Source organism: Hyperolius riggenbachi, chromosome 1 (genome assembly GCF_040937935.1).
Source record: "Hyperolius riggenbachi isolate aHypRig1 chromosome 1, aHypRig1.pri, whole genome shotgun sequence".
Classification (NCBI taxonomy): domain Eukaryota; kingdom Metazoa; phylum Chordata; class Amphibia; order Anura; family Hyperoliidae; genus Hyperolius; species Hyperolius riggenbachi.
The window spans coordinates 645,839,481-645,858,132 of NC_090646.1; the positions used below are offsets into that span (position 1 = coordinate 645,839,481).

An 18,652-nucleotide genomic window follows, 5' to 3' on the forward strand; every position below is an offset into this window, starting at 1 on the left:
AAATTGCTGCTATTCTTGCACTGTTAATGGCACAAGCCTCAAACCTGATACAGTTGGTCATTGGGTCACTGGGGTTCAAACTCAGAAAAGGGGATAGAGCAGGCATGGGCAAACTTGGCCCTCCAGCTGTTGAGAAACTACAAGTCCCACAATGCATTCCCGGAGTCTGACAGCCACAGTCATGACTCATAAAGGCAAATGCATTGTGGGATTTGTAGTTCCTTAACAGCTGGAGGGCCAAGTTTGCCCATTCCTGGGATAGAGCCACAAACAGCCAATCAGATGTTTTTCATTTCACTGGGAAAATACAAATTATTGATGCCAAGGACCCAAAGCTCACAAACTTGGTCATTGAGTGACTGTGTGTCCAGGTTACAAAAAGTGGGCGGAGACGCCAAAAACAAATTTCACTGGGAAAATGTAAACTGCAGCCCTCTTTCACTGTTAATGGCAGGGATCTCAAACTTTGCCAAGATGGTCACTGGGTGACTGAGATTAATATTCAGGGAAGTGGGTGGAGCCTATCAAAGCCAATCAAAATTCACCTGTTGATTTTCAATGGAATATTTAAGTTGCTGCAATTTTTACACTGGTAATAGCAGATGCCTCAAACTTGCTATAGTTGGTCATTGGGTGACTGGGGTTCAAATGTTGGAGAGGGGCGCAGCCACAAACAGCTAATCTGATTTGTTTAATTTCTATGGGAATATACAAATTATTGATGCCAAAGACCCCAAAGCTCACAAACTTGGTAATTTACACTGGTAATAGCAGATGCCTCAAACTTGCTATAGTTGGTCATTGGGTGACTGGGGTTAAAATGTTGGAGAGGGGCGCAGCCACAAACAGCTAATCTGATTTGTTTAATTTCTTTGGGAATATACAAATTATTGATGCCAAAGACCCCAAAGTTCACAAACTTGGTCATTGAGTGTTCGTGCATTAGGGTTAGAAAAAGTGGGTGGAGCAAAAACTGGTCAAATACATACACGGGCGGGCAGTTCCAGGTCATTAGATTGCGGAGACAAATACCAATTTCACTGGGAGAATGTATACTGCAGCCATTCTTACACTGTTAATGGTAGGGTTCTCAAACTTTGCACAGTTGGTCACTGGGTGACTGGGATTAATATTCAGAAAGTGGGTGGAGCCTACAAAAGTGAATCAAACTTCACCTATTGCTTCTCAAGGGGAATATTTAATTGCTGCCATACTTGCACTGTTAATGGCACAGGCCTCAAACCTGCTACAGTTGGTCATTGGGTGACTGGGGTTCAAATTCAGAAAAGGGGGTGGAGCCACAAACAGCCAATCAGATTTTTTTCATTTCAATGCAAATTATTGATTCCAAATATCGCAAAGCTCACAAACTTGGTCATTGAGTAATTGTGTGTTAGGGTTAGAAATAGTGGGCGGAGCCAACACTAGCCAAATACATTCCCGGGCAATGCCGGGCAATCAGCTAGTTTGCCATAAATAAGTCATCATTCTTGCAAGATCCTTTGGGCTTGATTCAGTGAACGGTGCTAACCTACTTAGCACGCCTAAAGACTTTGGGCGCGTTAACCAGGGTGCTACGTAGGTTAGCACCGTTTCTACAATCTGATCACATGCAAAGTCCCGTGCGCAAAAGTTTGTGCGCGCTAAGTCCTGTGCGCGCGAAAGGCCGCAAAGACTTGAATGGGCACTTCGCGCGCACAGCGAAGTTTTGCGCGCAGGTCTTTGCGTGCGATCTGAGTTTAACACGCTCAAACTGAGTTTAGGCGTGATAATGGCCTTTTCAGAAGCGTGCTAACAGTTAGCACTGTTTACTGAATCAAGCCCTTTGTAATTAAGGTATCTGGATGACACTTTTTTTTTTTGCAAAAAAAGAAAAAAACCTCTCTACTGCCTTCTGATTGTATATTCTAATATTGTCAGTCAACAGGAATAGAGCCTGAAGAAGGCTTACACGCTGAAAGCTTACAGTTTTTCTTTTAAATTTGCCAATAAACTAAATCTTGTATTTTACAGACATGAAGTTTGGAATCAGGCCAAGCCAACCACCATCATTTGGACAATCTGCTCTGCTGAAAAACCTCTGAGGGCTGGTGCACAACAAGAGCGCTTTTAAAAATGCCAGCGCTTTGAAAAGTGCTTAGCTAATGTATCTGAATGGGATGGATCACACCAGACCGATGTGATTTTCTCCCAGACGCAATTGCGGGTCCTGCAGCATCTCTGTGCTTTTCTTAAGGGGATTCAGCCTCAATGTTAAGTATAGGAAAGTGGAAAATCGCTCTGAAAAAGCGCTAGAGCAGAATGATTTTCCAAGCGTTTTTGCTACAGAAGCTGTTCAGTTCCAGCTCTGCTGTAGCAGAAAAAAAAAACACTACACCAAAACGCTCTAAAAAGCTCTAGGCATGACTAGAAAATCGCTAGGCACATGCCTAAAATCGGCTAGAAAAATCACTTCAAAAAGCACTGAGCATTTGTGATTACGGTAGCACTTTTTGGTGTGCACCGGCCGTGAGTTCTAGTTGTGATGTTTACATTTGATTTCTATCATTGCTGAACTAGTTAGCCTTAATTTTATCACCCGAATTAGGCAAAAATATCGAAAGCTTTGTGCCCCCCCAAAAAGAAAAAATTTGAAGCCGGAGCCGACACTGGGTCTGCACCTCCACAGTATCGCAAAGCTGATCATGTACAAGCGGCTACATGCTACTGCATAGGTGTGGACTGCGCTCGCTCACGCAAAGAACATCAGTGCTTGTACGCGGACGGGAGTGCAGCCACAATAACAAATACAGCAATCGCTTATCAGAGAAGAAGCCATGTGAGCCCACCATCACAAAGTTAAATGATATTCAAGGCAAATAATAAAATATATCTTTACTTACCAGGGGCTTCTTCCAGCCCCTAGAAGTCATTTATGTCCCTCGCCGCAGCTTCGGTCTTCTCCCGGGTCCCACCGTAAGCCTCTGCAGTATCACCAAACCCCAATGGGTTGGCATCTTCTGCACATGCTTAGGCATGTGCCTGCACCGTGCATGAACGTGCTTATGTCGTCGGGAGCGCATTCCCCTGCATGTGCAAAAGACGCTGACCCATTGGGGTTGGTGATACTGCGAAGGCCGCCAGCGGGACTGGGAGAAGACTGCAGCTGGTGGGAGGGACACACGTGACTCCCAGGGGCTGGAAGAAGCTCCGGGTAAATAAAGCTAGGTTATTGCTCACAGTCTGAGTGCCCCCCCCCCCCCCCACAGGAACCAATTGTGCAGCCACAGGGTCCAGTGGCTGGGATATTCGGCAGCCCACTTGGGACAATTGTTGGCCCATCGGAGACATCCAACGGCCCACTGGGACATATTTGGGATGGGAGACTCTGATTCTGGGACATGTCCCAGGTAAACTGGGACATCTGGCCACTGTACAGTAGGTAAGAACATGTAGGAAGTATGAAAAATTCAGATGTTGTTGTTATGATTAACCACTCTTTCATTCATAACTTATTTTCCCTAGAACATGGAATATTATCACGCAGGAAGTCTTGTGTTTTTGCCCAGCAGATCTCCTGAGCTTGGCAGTGTGCTATGAGCTCCCCTCCCCTCATCACGGGAATTGCAACTGAAGCAGCTCGAAACTCAGGGCAGAATGGGGAACAGGGTGGCTCTAGGAGGTGTCCAGCTCCAGGGTAACATTCTATGTAGACATCCTTCTTCCCATGCTTTTCTGCTCTGGCTGCTGCTATCTTGGCGAAATATAAGCTGGCATAGTTCTTATCTTTTTCTCCAATCAGGAAGAGGACGGGACCTGTTGCCTTCTCTATAGGAAGCATGTTAGCCTCGTTTTCTGGATTTGTCGGGTCTCCATATGTGTAAAAAGCATAGTAACTTCCATTGTGAGCAAACAGAATCCTCTCACTCATCGGGGAGATTCCGGGGAGGAAGATGTCTCCGTAGTTGGTATTACCAGAGGCTGCTACAGTTCCATTGATGCAGATAGTTGCTGCCACCTGGGGCAGATAAGATGCCATGGCCAACGCTACTTCACCTCCTTTGCTCAATCCAAGTAATCCAACTCCACCTCTGGAGACCTGAATTAGTGAGATTACTGAGAAGCATTAATAGTGAGGTACAAAAGACAAGGCAGACAGGCATGAGACTGATAAAATGACACCTCTTTACTGAGATCCTTCAAAAAGACCCCACTCGACTCGGTACTGTAAATTGTACTTCTAGAACTTCATTAGTCAGAAGTAGAGACACCAAAGTGCGCCCCTCCATACCCCCCACCCCAGCCATCACACACTGATTGCTATTAGAGTAAGAGGCGCCCCTGGACCCCAACACCTTAATCTCTAGTTATCTGACTTGCAGTCACTGCTATTTTTCCCCTTTTCTGAGTTCTCTTTGCTTAGGGGAATGATAGCTGAGTGAGTTGTGTGCCCCCTCCTACACTTCCCCCTGAGGCTGGAGCCTCTCTTGCCTCTGCCTTGGCCCAGCCCTGGTCAGAAGGCTCAAGCATTCATTAGAACATTCAGGCAAGTAGAGTAGCCTGAACCGGAGTGGAGCAGTGCAGTATCTCTCATACGCGTGCAGAGATCCACTATACTAGCACATCAGGGGTGTGGATAAACAACATCCGCTCTGTCAGCGCCAAGGGCCACAGCCACCTGTTTCGCCAGTGATCTATGGGCCACATCAGAGGTACACGATGGGTCTCCATTCCGGCATGGGGCTGGCTTCTAGTGTGGCATGGGCCAGAGACTTCTACCTTTTTGGCATTTCGTCTCATTGCTGCCCACTTCCTCCTATATGCGTGCCTGTCTCACATGATTGTTGCATAGCAACGACTCAATGAGACATTTTTTTCATTTCCTGGTCTGGGTCGCCATCTTATGGTTAAAAGGGGAACACCCTGTATTTGCAGATGGATGCCACACCAGGGAAAAGACAGAGAGAGAGAGGTGCTAAGCCCACAAGTTCCTAAAGCTTCCTTCAGGCTTAAAGGGATACTGTAGGGGGGTCGGGGGAAAATGAGCTGAACTTACCTGGGGCTTCTAATGGTCCCCCGCAGACATCCTGTGCCCGCGCAGCCGCTCACCGATGCTCCGGCCCCGCCTCCAGTTCACTTCTGGAATTTCTGACTTTAAAGTCAGAAAACCACTGCGCCTGCGTTGCTGTGTCCTCGATCCCGCTGATGTCATCAAGAGCACACGGCGCAGGCCCAGTATGGTCTGTGTCTACTCCTGGTGACATCAGCGGGAGCGAGGACACGGCAACGCAGGCGCAGTTCCAGAAGTGAACCGGAGGCGGGGCCGGAGCATTGGGGAGTGGCTGCGCCAACACAGGATGTCTGCGGGGGACCATTAGAAGCCCCGGGTAAGTTCAGCTCATTTTCCCCCGATACCCCTACAGTATCCCTTTAAAGAGGATCTGTACTGAATGTAGCTTAACTGGTTCGGGACCGCCGCAAGTTAAAACTACATTGCACTTGTAGCTGCCTCAGCCTGAGGTGGCGTGGCTTTAACGCTGGTGGGTCCCATGCATGGGACGCGATTAAGCGTCCCTGCAGGCACAAATCTCAGCTGTCTAAAGATAGCTGAGGTCCATACATTGGTCAGGAGCCATTTTCATTGGCTCCTTACCTCTGATTACTGTGAACCAATTATAGTGATCAGAAAGTAGTGAACTGATAAAAAAAGTCTCTAGTCCTTAAAGCGAACTAAGCACCCTTTTTTTTTCCTGGAATTTCTCCTGGTTTCTAATAGCTACAGGAGCTGCCATGTTACCCCTCCCCTTCTAGCTGCCCTTAGTTATCCAGAGGGAAGGTGTGAAGATAGCATCTGTGACTACTGTAAACTCTTTGAAGCAGTTATCCTAATTACCCACACCCTCTCTTGATGAAAGGTATTGTCTACTCTCTGCTAATTAGTCCCTAGCTCCCTGAAATTACTTTTTTTATAGTGAGACACATTGTTTGCATGCATTTTTAATGTGGTACTGAGATGCCCTGAATGCTTAAAATGGTGCCCCCCCCCCCCCATCCCCTGCAACATACAGTCCACTGCTCAAGACTACCTCTGTCTCCCGGCTTGTGGAGCGGAGTGTACCAGCAACGTGTTAGCAGTGCAATAATTGGAAATTCTTCCTGTGTGGCATTCGCTGTGTCACATATCTATGACGCCATCTAGTGTCGTCTTGGGACATAGCTGTATCGTCCTCGGGGCAATCTGGCTATGGGGAGGAAGGGTCACTTGTATTGGGGGCCACATCTGACTACTGTGGAGTGGGCTATACTGGGGAGGGGGCTTATATGCGAGTCAATCACTTCTTTCGTGTTTTCTAAGTTAAAAGTGGGTACCTTGGCTTATACATGGGTCGGCTTATATGTGAGTATATACTGTATGTCTGTTTTGTGAAGCTTACTGTGAGACTAGATTCATGTATTTCCTTTGTGGTTTTTTCATGTACTGATAACTTTTGACTTACTTTTGGATGATTGCTTAAAAAATGAATAGCTTCTTCAAAATATGTTAGATCTAGACTATTATAGGTCTCTGGCAAATCTTCATAAGCAAAATAAGCCAAAGCCAGAGCTGCAAACCCACGACTGGCCAGAAGGCTGCTTCGAAACTCTACAAGGCCTCCAAAACCCCCAAACAGATCGATGACTCCTCGGAATGGGCCATCACCTAAACAGATAAGTAGAACGTTAGTCCAATATATGCTTGTTGGTAGCTTCTAGGCTGCTAATCACTGTTGATATACACTTACAAAGTATGTTATCAGGAATGTTAAAGCGTAACTGTCGGGCATAAAATAAAAAATCAATTCTTTATTTTTATCAGGTGAACAAGTAATAAGGATGCTAACCAGGCAATCCAACATTTAAAGATCACTCTTATTTTTCCTTCATTCCTCAGTTTCCCTGGATCTTATTTGGTACATCTGCCACACAAAGGAAGTTGCAGGGCATGCTGGGTTATCTTTTTTTCTTCTTTACTTTCCCCTCAGACATAACGAATGCAACCGGATTGGCTGAAGCCTCTTTCCCTCCCATTTTCCCCTCCCACACCTCTGTTCCTCTCTGATTGGCCAATATTTCTCATGCTGAGACAATGCACTTTCTACTGCAGAGCTGGGTGGGAGTGTCTGAAGACTGGGAGGAGGGTGGGCAAAGCATACACAGACAGAGTGAGGGAGGAAATGATGTCAGGATTGGCTTCAAGATAGACACAGTCAAGATGGAGAATCCTGAGAAGGATTGTCTCTTTTTTTATTATAGAAAAATCACTAAAATCAAAATGTGGACAGCTCCTCTTTAAGCTACTACTGGTTCATGCAATGCAGCTACATGATAAATAGGTGTAGAATATCAATCATTTTATATTGACAATACTCTACTATCCGGTGCGGGTTCCAGTATCAATGGGGCCCCCAGACAAAATTAATCTGCCCCCCCCCCCCCCAAGGACACCTCCCAAGCCAGAAAGTGGTATGAGGGGCCCTTCTTGCAGCCAAATTCCCTCCCAGGCCCCCTAAGCTGGCTGCTGCCCTCCCAACCAGGGCGTAGCAATCACCCCTGCAGGGGATGCAGGCACAGGGGGTCCCGAAGAGGGGAGAAGCCCAGAGGGGCCCCGCGACTCTGGGTTCCACTGCTGCCCATATGCATTAACAAGGGGGGCCCATCTAAGGTTTCACAGGGGGCCCAGTGATTTCTAGTTAGGCCACTGTTCCCAAACCCCCAAAACTTAAAAGAAAAACTGTAAAATTTAAAATATGTGCAAACATATACAAATAAGAAGTACATTTTTTTCCAGAGTAAAATGAGCCATAGTGCCCCTTTAACTATGCTCCCTGGGAAGCCTGCATAGTCTTCAGTAGAGAATCGTCTCACCTGTACTGGTGGACGTGCTTCTCTGTCAGTCCGTGGCTCCGTGCATTGCCCGACTTCAACCTTACAGGGGCGCCTCTCCTCAATGACCCGGCGCACGTTATTACATAATAACATGCCACAGGTCACAGAGAAGATCCAGCCAGCGGTGGTTGAAGACTGGAGTGCAGAGAGCCACAGACTGATGGAGATCTGCGTCTATCAGGACAGTTGAGTCACTACTCTGCCAAAGACTCTACAGGAGACCTGGGGAGAAACAATTAAGTTAAGAGGGGAAACACCTTGGGGGCCCCTTACAGGCTCCGGGGGAATTGCCCCCTTTGCCTCTATGGTAGCACTGGCCCTGCTACTATCAGCTAGCCAAACGCTTAACACTAACCCCCTCAAATCAACCCCCCTTCCTTTCCCTTATAATCCCTTTACCTAAAAGTCTAAAGGGGGGCCGTACACCATACACTTCAAATATACAATTTTTCACCAATTCCATCATTTAGATCGGTTGTCTCGAAAAATCAATCATCGAATTTCCAGTTTTTTTATTTTTGGAGATTGGACATGTTGGAAATTCCAGACCAACTTTATCAAGAATTGTATGGTGTGTGATGGATTGTCAATTACTTTATGTATAGTTCCAATCAATGTTTTTTCTGAGCTTTCAATTATTTTATTCATGATTGGGGAAAAATTGAACACGTGTGTGTGTGTGTGTGCACGTGCGTGCGTGCGTGCGCGTGTGTGTGTGTGTGTGTGTGTGTGTGTGTGTGTGTGTGTGTGTGTGTGCACGTGCGTGCGTGCGTGTGTGTGTGTGTGTGTTACATTGGTCATATTTTTGAATTGTAACAATCAGTCAGAAAAACTGGTTTATATCCTTGAACTGAACAGATATCTAAAACATTGTATGGTGTGTGGCCACCTTAACACCAACCTCCTCTCCCTGTCTTATGACCCATGCAACTCAATATCTGAAAAGCTGGTTCTGGCGGCCATTAATATAGCTTTTATCGATATCGGGTGATTGGTTATATAATCGCTGAGCCCCAGCGCCAATATCTGGTGCTTGGCACTATAAAGAACGCACACACCCTGACAAAGCTCCCAAAAGGGAAGGCGTAACGTGGAGGTGGGCAGGGTCAAGTTCCCCAGGCTTGTGAGCGTCTTCCTTACACAGCAAGGAGAGTGTCAGGCGGTTGATGATGGCGGCTGTTCCCTGTGACTGGGTGGTATAGCTGGGTTCAGCGACTGCTCAACAAACACATCACTGTTCCATCTCTGTCCACGGCCAGCATGAAGGTTAGAGTAAAAGATCATACAACCTGGTAGGGGCATATCACCATCACAGGAAACTAGAATCACTACAATCTACCTCTCACGATGGATATTATTATTATTATTTAGTATTTATATAGCACCAACATCTTCCGCAGCGCTGTACAGAGTTTATTATGTTGTCACTTAGCTGTTCCTCCGAGGGGCTCACAATCTAATCCCTACTGTTGTCATATATCATCTAAGTATGTATGTATTGTGGAGTATAAGTATCTTAGTCTAGGGACCATTTACGGGTAAGCCAGTTATCTTATCTGTTTGTTTTTGGGATGTGAGAGGAAACCCGGAGTGCCCGAAGGAAACCCACAAAGACACGGAGAGAACATACAGTCTCCTTGCAGATAGTGACCTGGCTGGGATACAAACCGGGGACCCAGCACTTCAAGGCGAGAGTGCTAACCACTACGCCACCGTGCTGCCTATACAGGTGAGACTGTGACCATTTCTGCTTCGCTTGTCAATACACCTTACTAACATCTGGCAGCTTCTCTGCACTACTGCATATCCTCTTCCCCTCTCTAAAAAAGCTGAAAAAATGGTACCGGTACCAGATTGGGTGACTGTCAGAGGAGTAGCTAGAGTTTTCAGCCCCGGGGACATAGACAGGTTTTATGCGCCCCCCACCTGGACAAAATGGGTGTGGCCACGCATTAGAATGTGGACGTGGTCGTGGGTGGAGTCAAATGTACAAATGCTGTATATGTATAGTCATATGTGCCCCCCTTCCTCCCGTTTAGATAGCCAAAGGTGCCCCCACTCAGCCTGATGTGCCCCCCTTTAAATTGCCAAATGTACCCCCTTTTAGATATCCAGATGTGCCCCCCATAGATACCCAGATTTGCCCCCCTCTGTAGAGAGCCAGATGTGCCCCGCTTTTTCTGCTGATGTTTATGCTTCTGCACTCCTCTGCAGAGGGAGGGAGAGAAGCAGGGGCAATGCAGGCAGCCAGCGAGTCGCCTCTCACGCATGTAGAGGTTCAGCAACTGTGCTGAGCTCCGTGAAAGTGCTGTGCCCAGGGACATATGTTCCCCCTTGCCCCCCCCCCCCCCCCCCCCATAGCTACGCCTCTGGTGACTGTACATTGCATGTGTGTGGTAGAGGTGTATACGAGTGCTCCAAAGTGGACGGCTTTTAATTGATTTGGTTGGTCTGTTTTTTGAATGTTGATTCCAATCAAGGTGCTTTTTTCATTTTTGCTGTAACCTGAGCAATGACACTTTTTCATTGCATTTATTGTCTATAAGTGGCAAGCCCCAGCACCCCCGCTGCATATCATGTTTATAATTGTAACTGACTCCCTGAGCTTCTTCACAGCATCGGGTTCACAAGATGTTGGAAACATTACTTTGAGATACTGGTCCATGTTGTCATGACGACTTCACACAATTAGGTTTGTCATTTCCACATTCATTGTATGAACCGCTTAAAGGACAACTAAAGTGAGAGGGATATGGAGGCTGCCCTATTTATTTCCTTTTAAACAATGCACATTGCCTGGCTGTCCTGCTGATCCTCCTGCCTCTAATACGTTTAGCTATAGACCCTGAACAAGCATGAAGATCAGATGCATGACTTGAGTTTGACTGGATTAGCCACATGCATGTTTCAGATTCAGTGATTCAGTCACTACTGATCCATGAAAGATCAGCAGGGCTGCCAGGCACCAGGTATTTAAAAAGGAAATAAATATGGCAGCCTCCATATCCCTCTCACTTCAGGTAGCCTTTAAACATCCCCAAACCATCACCAACCTGGACAGTTGACACAAGGCAGGTTGGGTATGTGCATTCTTATGGACATGAAAGAGGAGTTTGGTGCAAATGTAACAGGGAGTCGGCAAATGAAGAGAGGCTTACAGAAAAAAAGGAAGCAGCCACCCATGGGAGCTGTACATCAAAGAGTAGGTGGCACGTGGAGTGAGCGGGTGTTATATAAAGCGGGGGAGGGGGTGCACATGGCACAAGAAAGTTGGCCTATAGGAGGAAAAAGGAAAAATCCAGCTTTGATTTGGTGTAAGACATCAATAGCCCCTCCCAATGGCCCTGCTGCTAGCATAGTGTAGGCTAGAATAATATAGTCCTCAGGATATGCAAAACTATCTCAAAATTATAACCACATTTTAGTATCAGAACACTAACATCATTAGCTCTAATTTAGCTATAATGTTGCTAAAATGCAAATGATTTGAGAGTTATTTACCGGGAGGAAGGAAGAGAGCTCCTCGGACTCGTCCTTTTCTAACTTGGACTCTCTGGACCCCGGGGGCCACATACCATCTTCTCAGACAAGTGCTAGCTTCAGGGGAACACTCCGGCATCACATTCATCTCTAGATGACAGTAGACTTCTAGGTGGATTTCAAAGGGACTTTCCATGACGTCACGCTTTATTAACCTAAAGAATGGAGTCGTACATCTTAGGGCCCAGAAGAGTCCCATTGGATGAACACCATGGAAGTCTCCACCGGTGGCTGGTGTATGATCCAGATCTACCTTGCCCTCTTCATCACTCCTGTAGAAGGCTCGGGAGTAGAAGAACTTTCCTCTCTCGTCTTTCAGCCAAGCTCTGATGGTAATGATCTGTTGTGGGGGGAGTCCCCATGCTCTGATCTTCACTTGTTCATCTGCTAAGGCAACCTCCGGTGAGATGGTCAGAAGAACCATAACTGGGCACAATGGATCTCTAAGAAGTTTTGGAACACAGAGACAAGAGAACTTTTTTTTATTTCAATATGTGTCCTAAAATGAGGGCTGTACATACCTGACCCACATGCATTGCTATTCAGAAGAGGATTCTACAGGCATTTTTCTAGAAATGTAGTCAGAAGCATGGGCTATTTGAAGCAAGCCTGACCTGAAAATAAATATGCGAGAAAATTCATTGTATGTCTAACCGTAGTTTTGTAAAAGTAATTGCTGGACGACCCTGACTGGTTCTTACCTTTACTAGCTAGTTTTTTATGGACGAATCAGGCTCATTCATACCGCTAGAGAGGTTAATAGCAAAAGAGAGCTGAAAAGCATGAAAGCTATTCATTTATTTTTGTTCAATATAATTTTGCTTTCTTAAAACAGGAGGTATTTGCAATAATTCAGCTTTAGCTACTTAATGTACTTGGTACAGTTTATCTACGCCCTCAGAGACTTCATCTTTGCTCTAAGGGCGTTGATATACGTATATACGGATATACGGGGGGGGGGGGGGACGCATCTAGTGGCCAAATAGTAAAATTACACCTACACATATTACCTTAACTAAAAATACATAAAATACCCCGTTAATTAATTAACCCCTTACCTCCCCTACCGTAGTTACCAAAATAAAGTACTTGTATAGAAAATAAAAAAAAGTGACTGTGACGGATTCGCCTGAGCCACCCGCGCCATCACATGAAAATATTCTCTTAAATGAGTGTATGGTTAGCAGGATAGGGATAAGGACAACGCATCAGGACTGGCAGGCTGGCACGACAGAGACAAGGACAACAAGTTCAGACTGGAATGGCTGGCTGGAAGGATAGGGACAAGGTCAACACATGTGGACTAGCAGGCTGGTATGGATGGACTGGTAGGCTGGTATGGTAGGGACAACAAAAAGTGTGGACTGGAGAGTCTGGCTAGCAGAATAGGGATAAGGAACAACACATGTCAACTGGACTGGCAGGCTGGCATGACATGTGTAACCACCAGCACAAGGGGTCTGACCTGTGTAACAGATCATGCAATGATCCCTCACTCATGTGCTGCATCCCCCCCCCCCCTTGCTGGGAACAGTGGAGAGCCCTGGAGGAAGCGGCAACTTCGTTTTGAACTGTGCGTCTGTGGGGCAGTGACAATGTCTCTCTCTCTCTGCTACATCTTGCACAGAGGACACAAGTTGGTTGTAGTGCTGGGTTGCACTCTATGTTGCCGCGGGGGTGCAGGGACATAAGTGACAGCGGGGGGGGGGGGGGGGGGGGGGTCAGGGGGGATGCAGCACATGAGTGTGGAATCATTGAATTGCACTTTCCTTTACACTTCTTAATGACTAGTCGGGAGTGTCATGAATGATACCGAAATCGAGACGATTAGCGATTCTGTATCGTTCCACAAAGCAGAGCGGAATGACCTTTTTTCTTTTTAAACAGATAACAGATGTCTTTCCTTCTCTGCTGAGTGAAAGCAAGCCCATCACCCACACTGAATTAACTTGATCAAGAGTCCCTTTCCTGGCCAGGGACACAGAGGTGTGAAACCCTAGCCTGGTATACTACATCAAAGGGTGCTGTAGCTGTCACACTCCAATGCTAATTAACACACCATAAGGTCCTTTCATCCAAAGGAAGCTAGCTAGGGGTCCACTGCCAACCTCAGACACAGAGGCAAAGTTGGGGGACAGAGTTAAATGAATGTAGTTTTGATTTCGGTCTGTTAAATGAAAATGAAATTAATAGAGTCTTATTTGTTAAAATCTGCCCAATGTGCTGATATAAAATTCATAACAATAACTTGTCCGGTTATTGGTGTACGACCCTCCTTGGGGACCGGTCAGCCTAACGCGCTCATGCAAGATGTCATATTAATCGGTATTTTCTGACAATTATGAATCTGCTATCCACTTAAATATGAAATGTATAGTTTGAGTTACAGTGTGTTAAAATTTAAGCTCAAAATCCTCCTAGGAGGAGGTGGACTGTCATTGGTGGGTAATTCAGAGGGGGCAGGCATTGCCACACCCCCAAACCAGCTTTATAAAAAGCACATTGCCAACAGGCGGACTTCAGTCCTCCATTTTAACATCATCCAGATTACAACTCGACCTGCTGCTGGGCAGAGGACCCCCCAGTAGCCATCTTGGAACTGTAACATTTGCTTGGATTACAAAATATACCTAAAGGCCTATGATTCTGAAACCAAGGACTTTGCATTTCTTTTCCCAGAAGGAAATATTCCCACACAGACTGCATTCCGGCTAAGTAAACCTTTCACAATTATTCCCTTTTATTTTAAGCTTTGTGTGTATATGTTAATTAGTGTATGTAAATGTGTGTAATGCATTTTTGTTATTAAAACATTTAAAAATCGTTTTACGGTTAGGACCTGTTCCTGAACATACACAATCGTACTTACTCCTCTGAAAACGTTACCTTGTGTTCTAGAGTATCTTGTATTTATAACTCGTATGCTTGAATCGGGCACAGATAGACAGGTCTGGCGCCGATCCCTGCATACAGCTAAGGGTTAACTTACAGTGTTCTCAGTGTGCTAAAATATTTACAGTCCTGTGCTGACTCGCAGGTGGTGGCAAGCTTTTGAATTGTACATGTGTGGTGAATCCTTTGGAGTCAGGATGCTCCTCTCGGCTAGTCGGTTCATAGACTGCGAATCCACATATGGGCATCTATGCGCAAAGCGACAGTGAGACCGAGTTTCTGACTCTGAGTGATTGACCTGATCAAGGACCGGCCCGTGCGGTCTATGACAGGGAGGGCAACCGGGGGACACTGACTCGCACATAAGCCGAGGGGGGGACTTTTGAGCACATTTTTTGTGCTCAAAAACTCGGCTTATACACGGGTATATATGGTATATGAAATAGGAACCTATTGCAGGTGTTTTGGATTAATTAACTAATTAACTTTGACACTTTTTTGGCCCATATGCAATTCACTTTTTCTCCTAGGAGATAATGTTTCATTCTGTATTTAAAATAACTTTTCAGCATTTTGCAAGTAAAAACAATACCAAAATGTAGTTGAAAACTATATAAAAAAAACTATATAAAAATAGTATTTCCTTGCTGGCTGGTGGTTTAAAAGGTTTATTTAGGAGTTTTAAAAATATCACCTAGGAGAAAACTCAGGTCAAAATGTGAATTGCATATGGGCCTTTGAGCCCAGATTATTGAACCTTTTCACAATCACAATCACAGTATTCTAATGGTCTGGTATTTGGGGGTTTTCATAAGCTGTAAGCCATAATCATCAAAACTATAACCAATAAAGAAAATACAAAGTATCTTGTGCTGCGCTTCACCCCTCACTAAGGCCACAGTACATACATATACCAATTCCTTTCTTCAGTGGATCACGGTATTTGCAGATTACCAATCTGTAATAGTCCTCCAATTTTTCAAAATACTGCGATCACTCCTTCCAATCACATAGCATCAATCTTTGCCAGCTTTGCAAGGAAACACCTTAAAACAGGGAACAAAAATGCATATAGTATAGCCTGTATTAATTCTATTCTATCACCCTCATGTGACAGGCATTCATAACATACAAGGTGTGAGAAACACAGAGGGGGTCCACCACCTGCGGGCTCAGGCGCTCCCCCCCCATAATATCCCTGCTCACCAGAAATTCGCCTTTAGTAAACATTCAATGTCTGCCACCTGGGCTTTTCCTCATGGATAAATCTGCAACCAAACTCAGAGAAACGCACTATGGGCTTGATTCACAAAGCGGTGCAAACACTTTGCACGCCTGTGAAAACCCCTTTATCACGCCTAAACTCAGTTTAGGCATGATAAGAAGAAACTTGCGTGAATTTTGCGCGCGCAAAGATTTGCGCGCGCACCCGCGCACGCGCAGCGGCCCCCGCTTCGCGCGAAGCTCCCATTAAGCTCTATGGGACTTTGCACGCGCGCGCATCAGAGCCCCTGATGAGTCATGTGATATGACGAAACCGGTAGGGCGGAGCTACAGGACATACAAGCTGAGTCTACGAGGCGGCGTGGAGGCTGTGGATATGCGAGACGCTGAATCCTGCCTAAACCGAGGGGATGGTGATATACAATGCTGTTAATGTGATTTTTTAATGTACGGGCATTACTTACTTTTAATCTAAGTATTAAAGCTGGTTTTACACATAGTGCGTTTCTCTGAGTTTGGTTGCAGATTTATCCATGAGGAAAAGCCCAGGTGGCAGACATTGAATGTTTACTAAAGGCGAATTTCTGGTGAGCAGGGATATTATGGGGGGGAGCGCCTGAGCCCGCAGGTGGTGGACCCCCTCTGTGTTTCTCACACCTTGTATGTTATGAATGCCTGTCACATGAGGGTGATAGAATAGAATTAATACAGGCTATACTATATGCATTTTTGTTCCCTGTTTCAAGGTGTTTCCTTGCAAAGCTGGCAAAGATTGATGCTATGTGATTGGAAGGAGTGATCGCAGTATAACCAATAAAGGCTTGAACTATCTCGCTTTCAGGCCCGGATTTACATCACGGGAGCCTATAGGCACAGTTGTCCAGGCACCCTAGACTTCGCCAGGGGCGTAGCTAGGGGGGGTCGGGGTAGGACAAGTGCCCCCGGGCGCCGGGTCCCCAAGGGCGCCAAGCTGAGCTGCGTTTTTATTTTATTTTTTGTTTCTTTTGGGGAGGGGAGCAGCGCAGAGAAGAGGGAAAGCTGAGCGGACGGTGGAGAAGGGGGCCATCTCCCCCCCTTCCCTCACCTTAGGGTGCTCTCCCTCCCTCGCTGTCTCCTCCATTATTGTCCGGGTGGCTGGCAGCAGCGGGCGCAACTCACCTCCGTCTCGCTCCGGCGCCGGAAGTTCGGGTGCCGCAGCCGCTGCTCTGGTCCATCCATCCGGCGCTGCGACGAGACGGAGGTAAGTTCCGCCCGCCACTGCCAGCCACCCGGACATTAATGGAGGGGACAGCGAGGGAGGGAGAGCACCCTAAGGTGAGGAAAGGGGGGGGGAGATGGCCCCCCTTCTCCACCGTCCGCACAGCTCTCCCTCTTCTCTGCGCTGCTCCCCTCCTGCTGTGGGGGGGGGGGACGGGGACCTGGCTACCTACTCTGGGGACATATAACCCTGACTACATATACTGGGCACATATACACCTGGCTACATATACTGGGCACATATACCCCTGACTGTATATACTGGGCACATATACACCTGGCTACATATACCCCTGACTATATATACTGGGCAGTGTGGGCACATATTATACCCCTGGCTACATATACTGGGCACATATACCCCTGGCTACATATACTGGGCATATATACCCCTGGCTACATATACTGGGCACATATACCCCTGGCTAAATATACTGGGCATATTATACCCCTGGCTACATATACTGGGCGCATATTATACCACTGGCTACATATACTGGGCATATATACCCCTGGCTACATATACTGGACACATATAACCCTGATTACATATACTGGGCACATATACACCTGGCTACATATACTGGGCACATATAACCCTGACTACATATACTGGGCACATATAACCCTGACTACATATACTGGGCACATATAACCCTGACTACATATACTGGGCACATATACCCCTGGCTACATATACTGAGCACATATACCCCTGACTACATATACTGGGCACATATACACCTGGCTACATATAGTGAGCACATATACCCCTGACTATATATACTGGGGACATATACCCCTGACTACATATACTAGGGACATATACCCCTGACTACATATACTGGGGACATATACCCCTGACTACATATACTGAGAGAACATATACACCTGCCTACATATACTGGGCATATATAAGCCTGCCTACATATACTGGGCACATATACCCCTGACTATATATACTGGGCACATACACCCCTGGCTACATATACTGGGCACATATACCTCTGGCTACATATACTGGGGACATATACCCCTGCCTACATATACTGGGCACATATACCCCTGGCTACCTGTTCTGTGGACATCTCTACCACTGGCTACCTATTCTGTGGACATCTATACCGCTGGCCACCTATTCTGGGGACACCTATAGACCTGGGGCTACCTATTTTTGGGGAACCACTGCTGTCAGATTGAGTGTATTTTGGAAAACTGCTGCCAGGTGAGAGGTGTCTACCATATTAAGGGGGCATTCTGCCTATTTATGTGAAATGCTGTCTATTTATGTGCCTCATGACTGCTGAATTTGTCTTGTTGGGGGCCTCATGGTTACTGAATTTGTCTTGTTGGGGGCCTCATGATTTGTTGGGGGCCTCAAGATCACTGAATTTGCCTTGTTGGGGGCCTCATGATTGCTGAATTTGCCTTGTTGGGGGCCTCATGATTGCTAAATTTGCCTTGTTGGGGGCCTCATGATTGCTAAATTTGTCTTGTTGGGGGCCTCATGATTGCTGAGTTGGTCATGTTGGGGGCCTCATGTTTGCTCATGATTGCTGAATTTGTCTTGATGTGGGGGGGGCTCATGATTGCTGAATTTGTCTTGGAACATGCTGGAAGGTACATACTGAGGGAGGGTGGGTGAGCGTGAGCCTGCTAACCTCCATGTACATTTGGCTCCACCCATAACCACGCCCACATTTATTATTGGCCACGCCCCTTTTTGGCATGGCGCAGCCTTCACCTTAGGGGGAGCATTGATAATCTTTGTCCCCGGGCGCTGAAAGCCCTAGCTACGCCTCTGGACTTCGCCCTCTGTGAACCTACAAACCCC

The 18,652-nt window shown here is 46.4% G+C and overlaps 1 protein-coding gene across 1 annotated transcript in view; it reads right to left on the reverse strand.

Annotated features, from left to right (window-relative positions):
• Positions 1-3,478: 3,478 nt before the first annotated feature.
• The window catches only part of LOC137560641 (acyl-coenzyme A amino acid N-acyltransferase 2-like), a 32,405-nt gene continuing 17,231 nt past the window's right edge, over positions 3,479-18,652 (reverse strand). The window contains exons 2-4 of the mRNA XM_068271879.1: positions 11,407-11,888; positions 6,477-6,679; positions 3,479-4,078 (exon numbers count right to left, since the gene is read on the reverse strand). Coding sequence (XP_068127980.1) covers positions 3,485-4,078; positions 6,477-6,679; positions 11,407-11,869 — 1,260 coding nt within the window. The 5' untranslated portion in view covers positions 11,870-11,888 and the 3' untranslated portion in view covers positions 3,479-3,484. The remainder of the gene's footprint in view (positions 4,079-6,476; positions 6,680-11,406; positions 11,889-18,652) is intronic.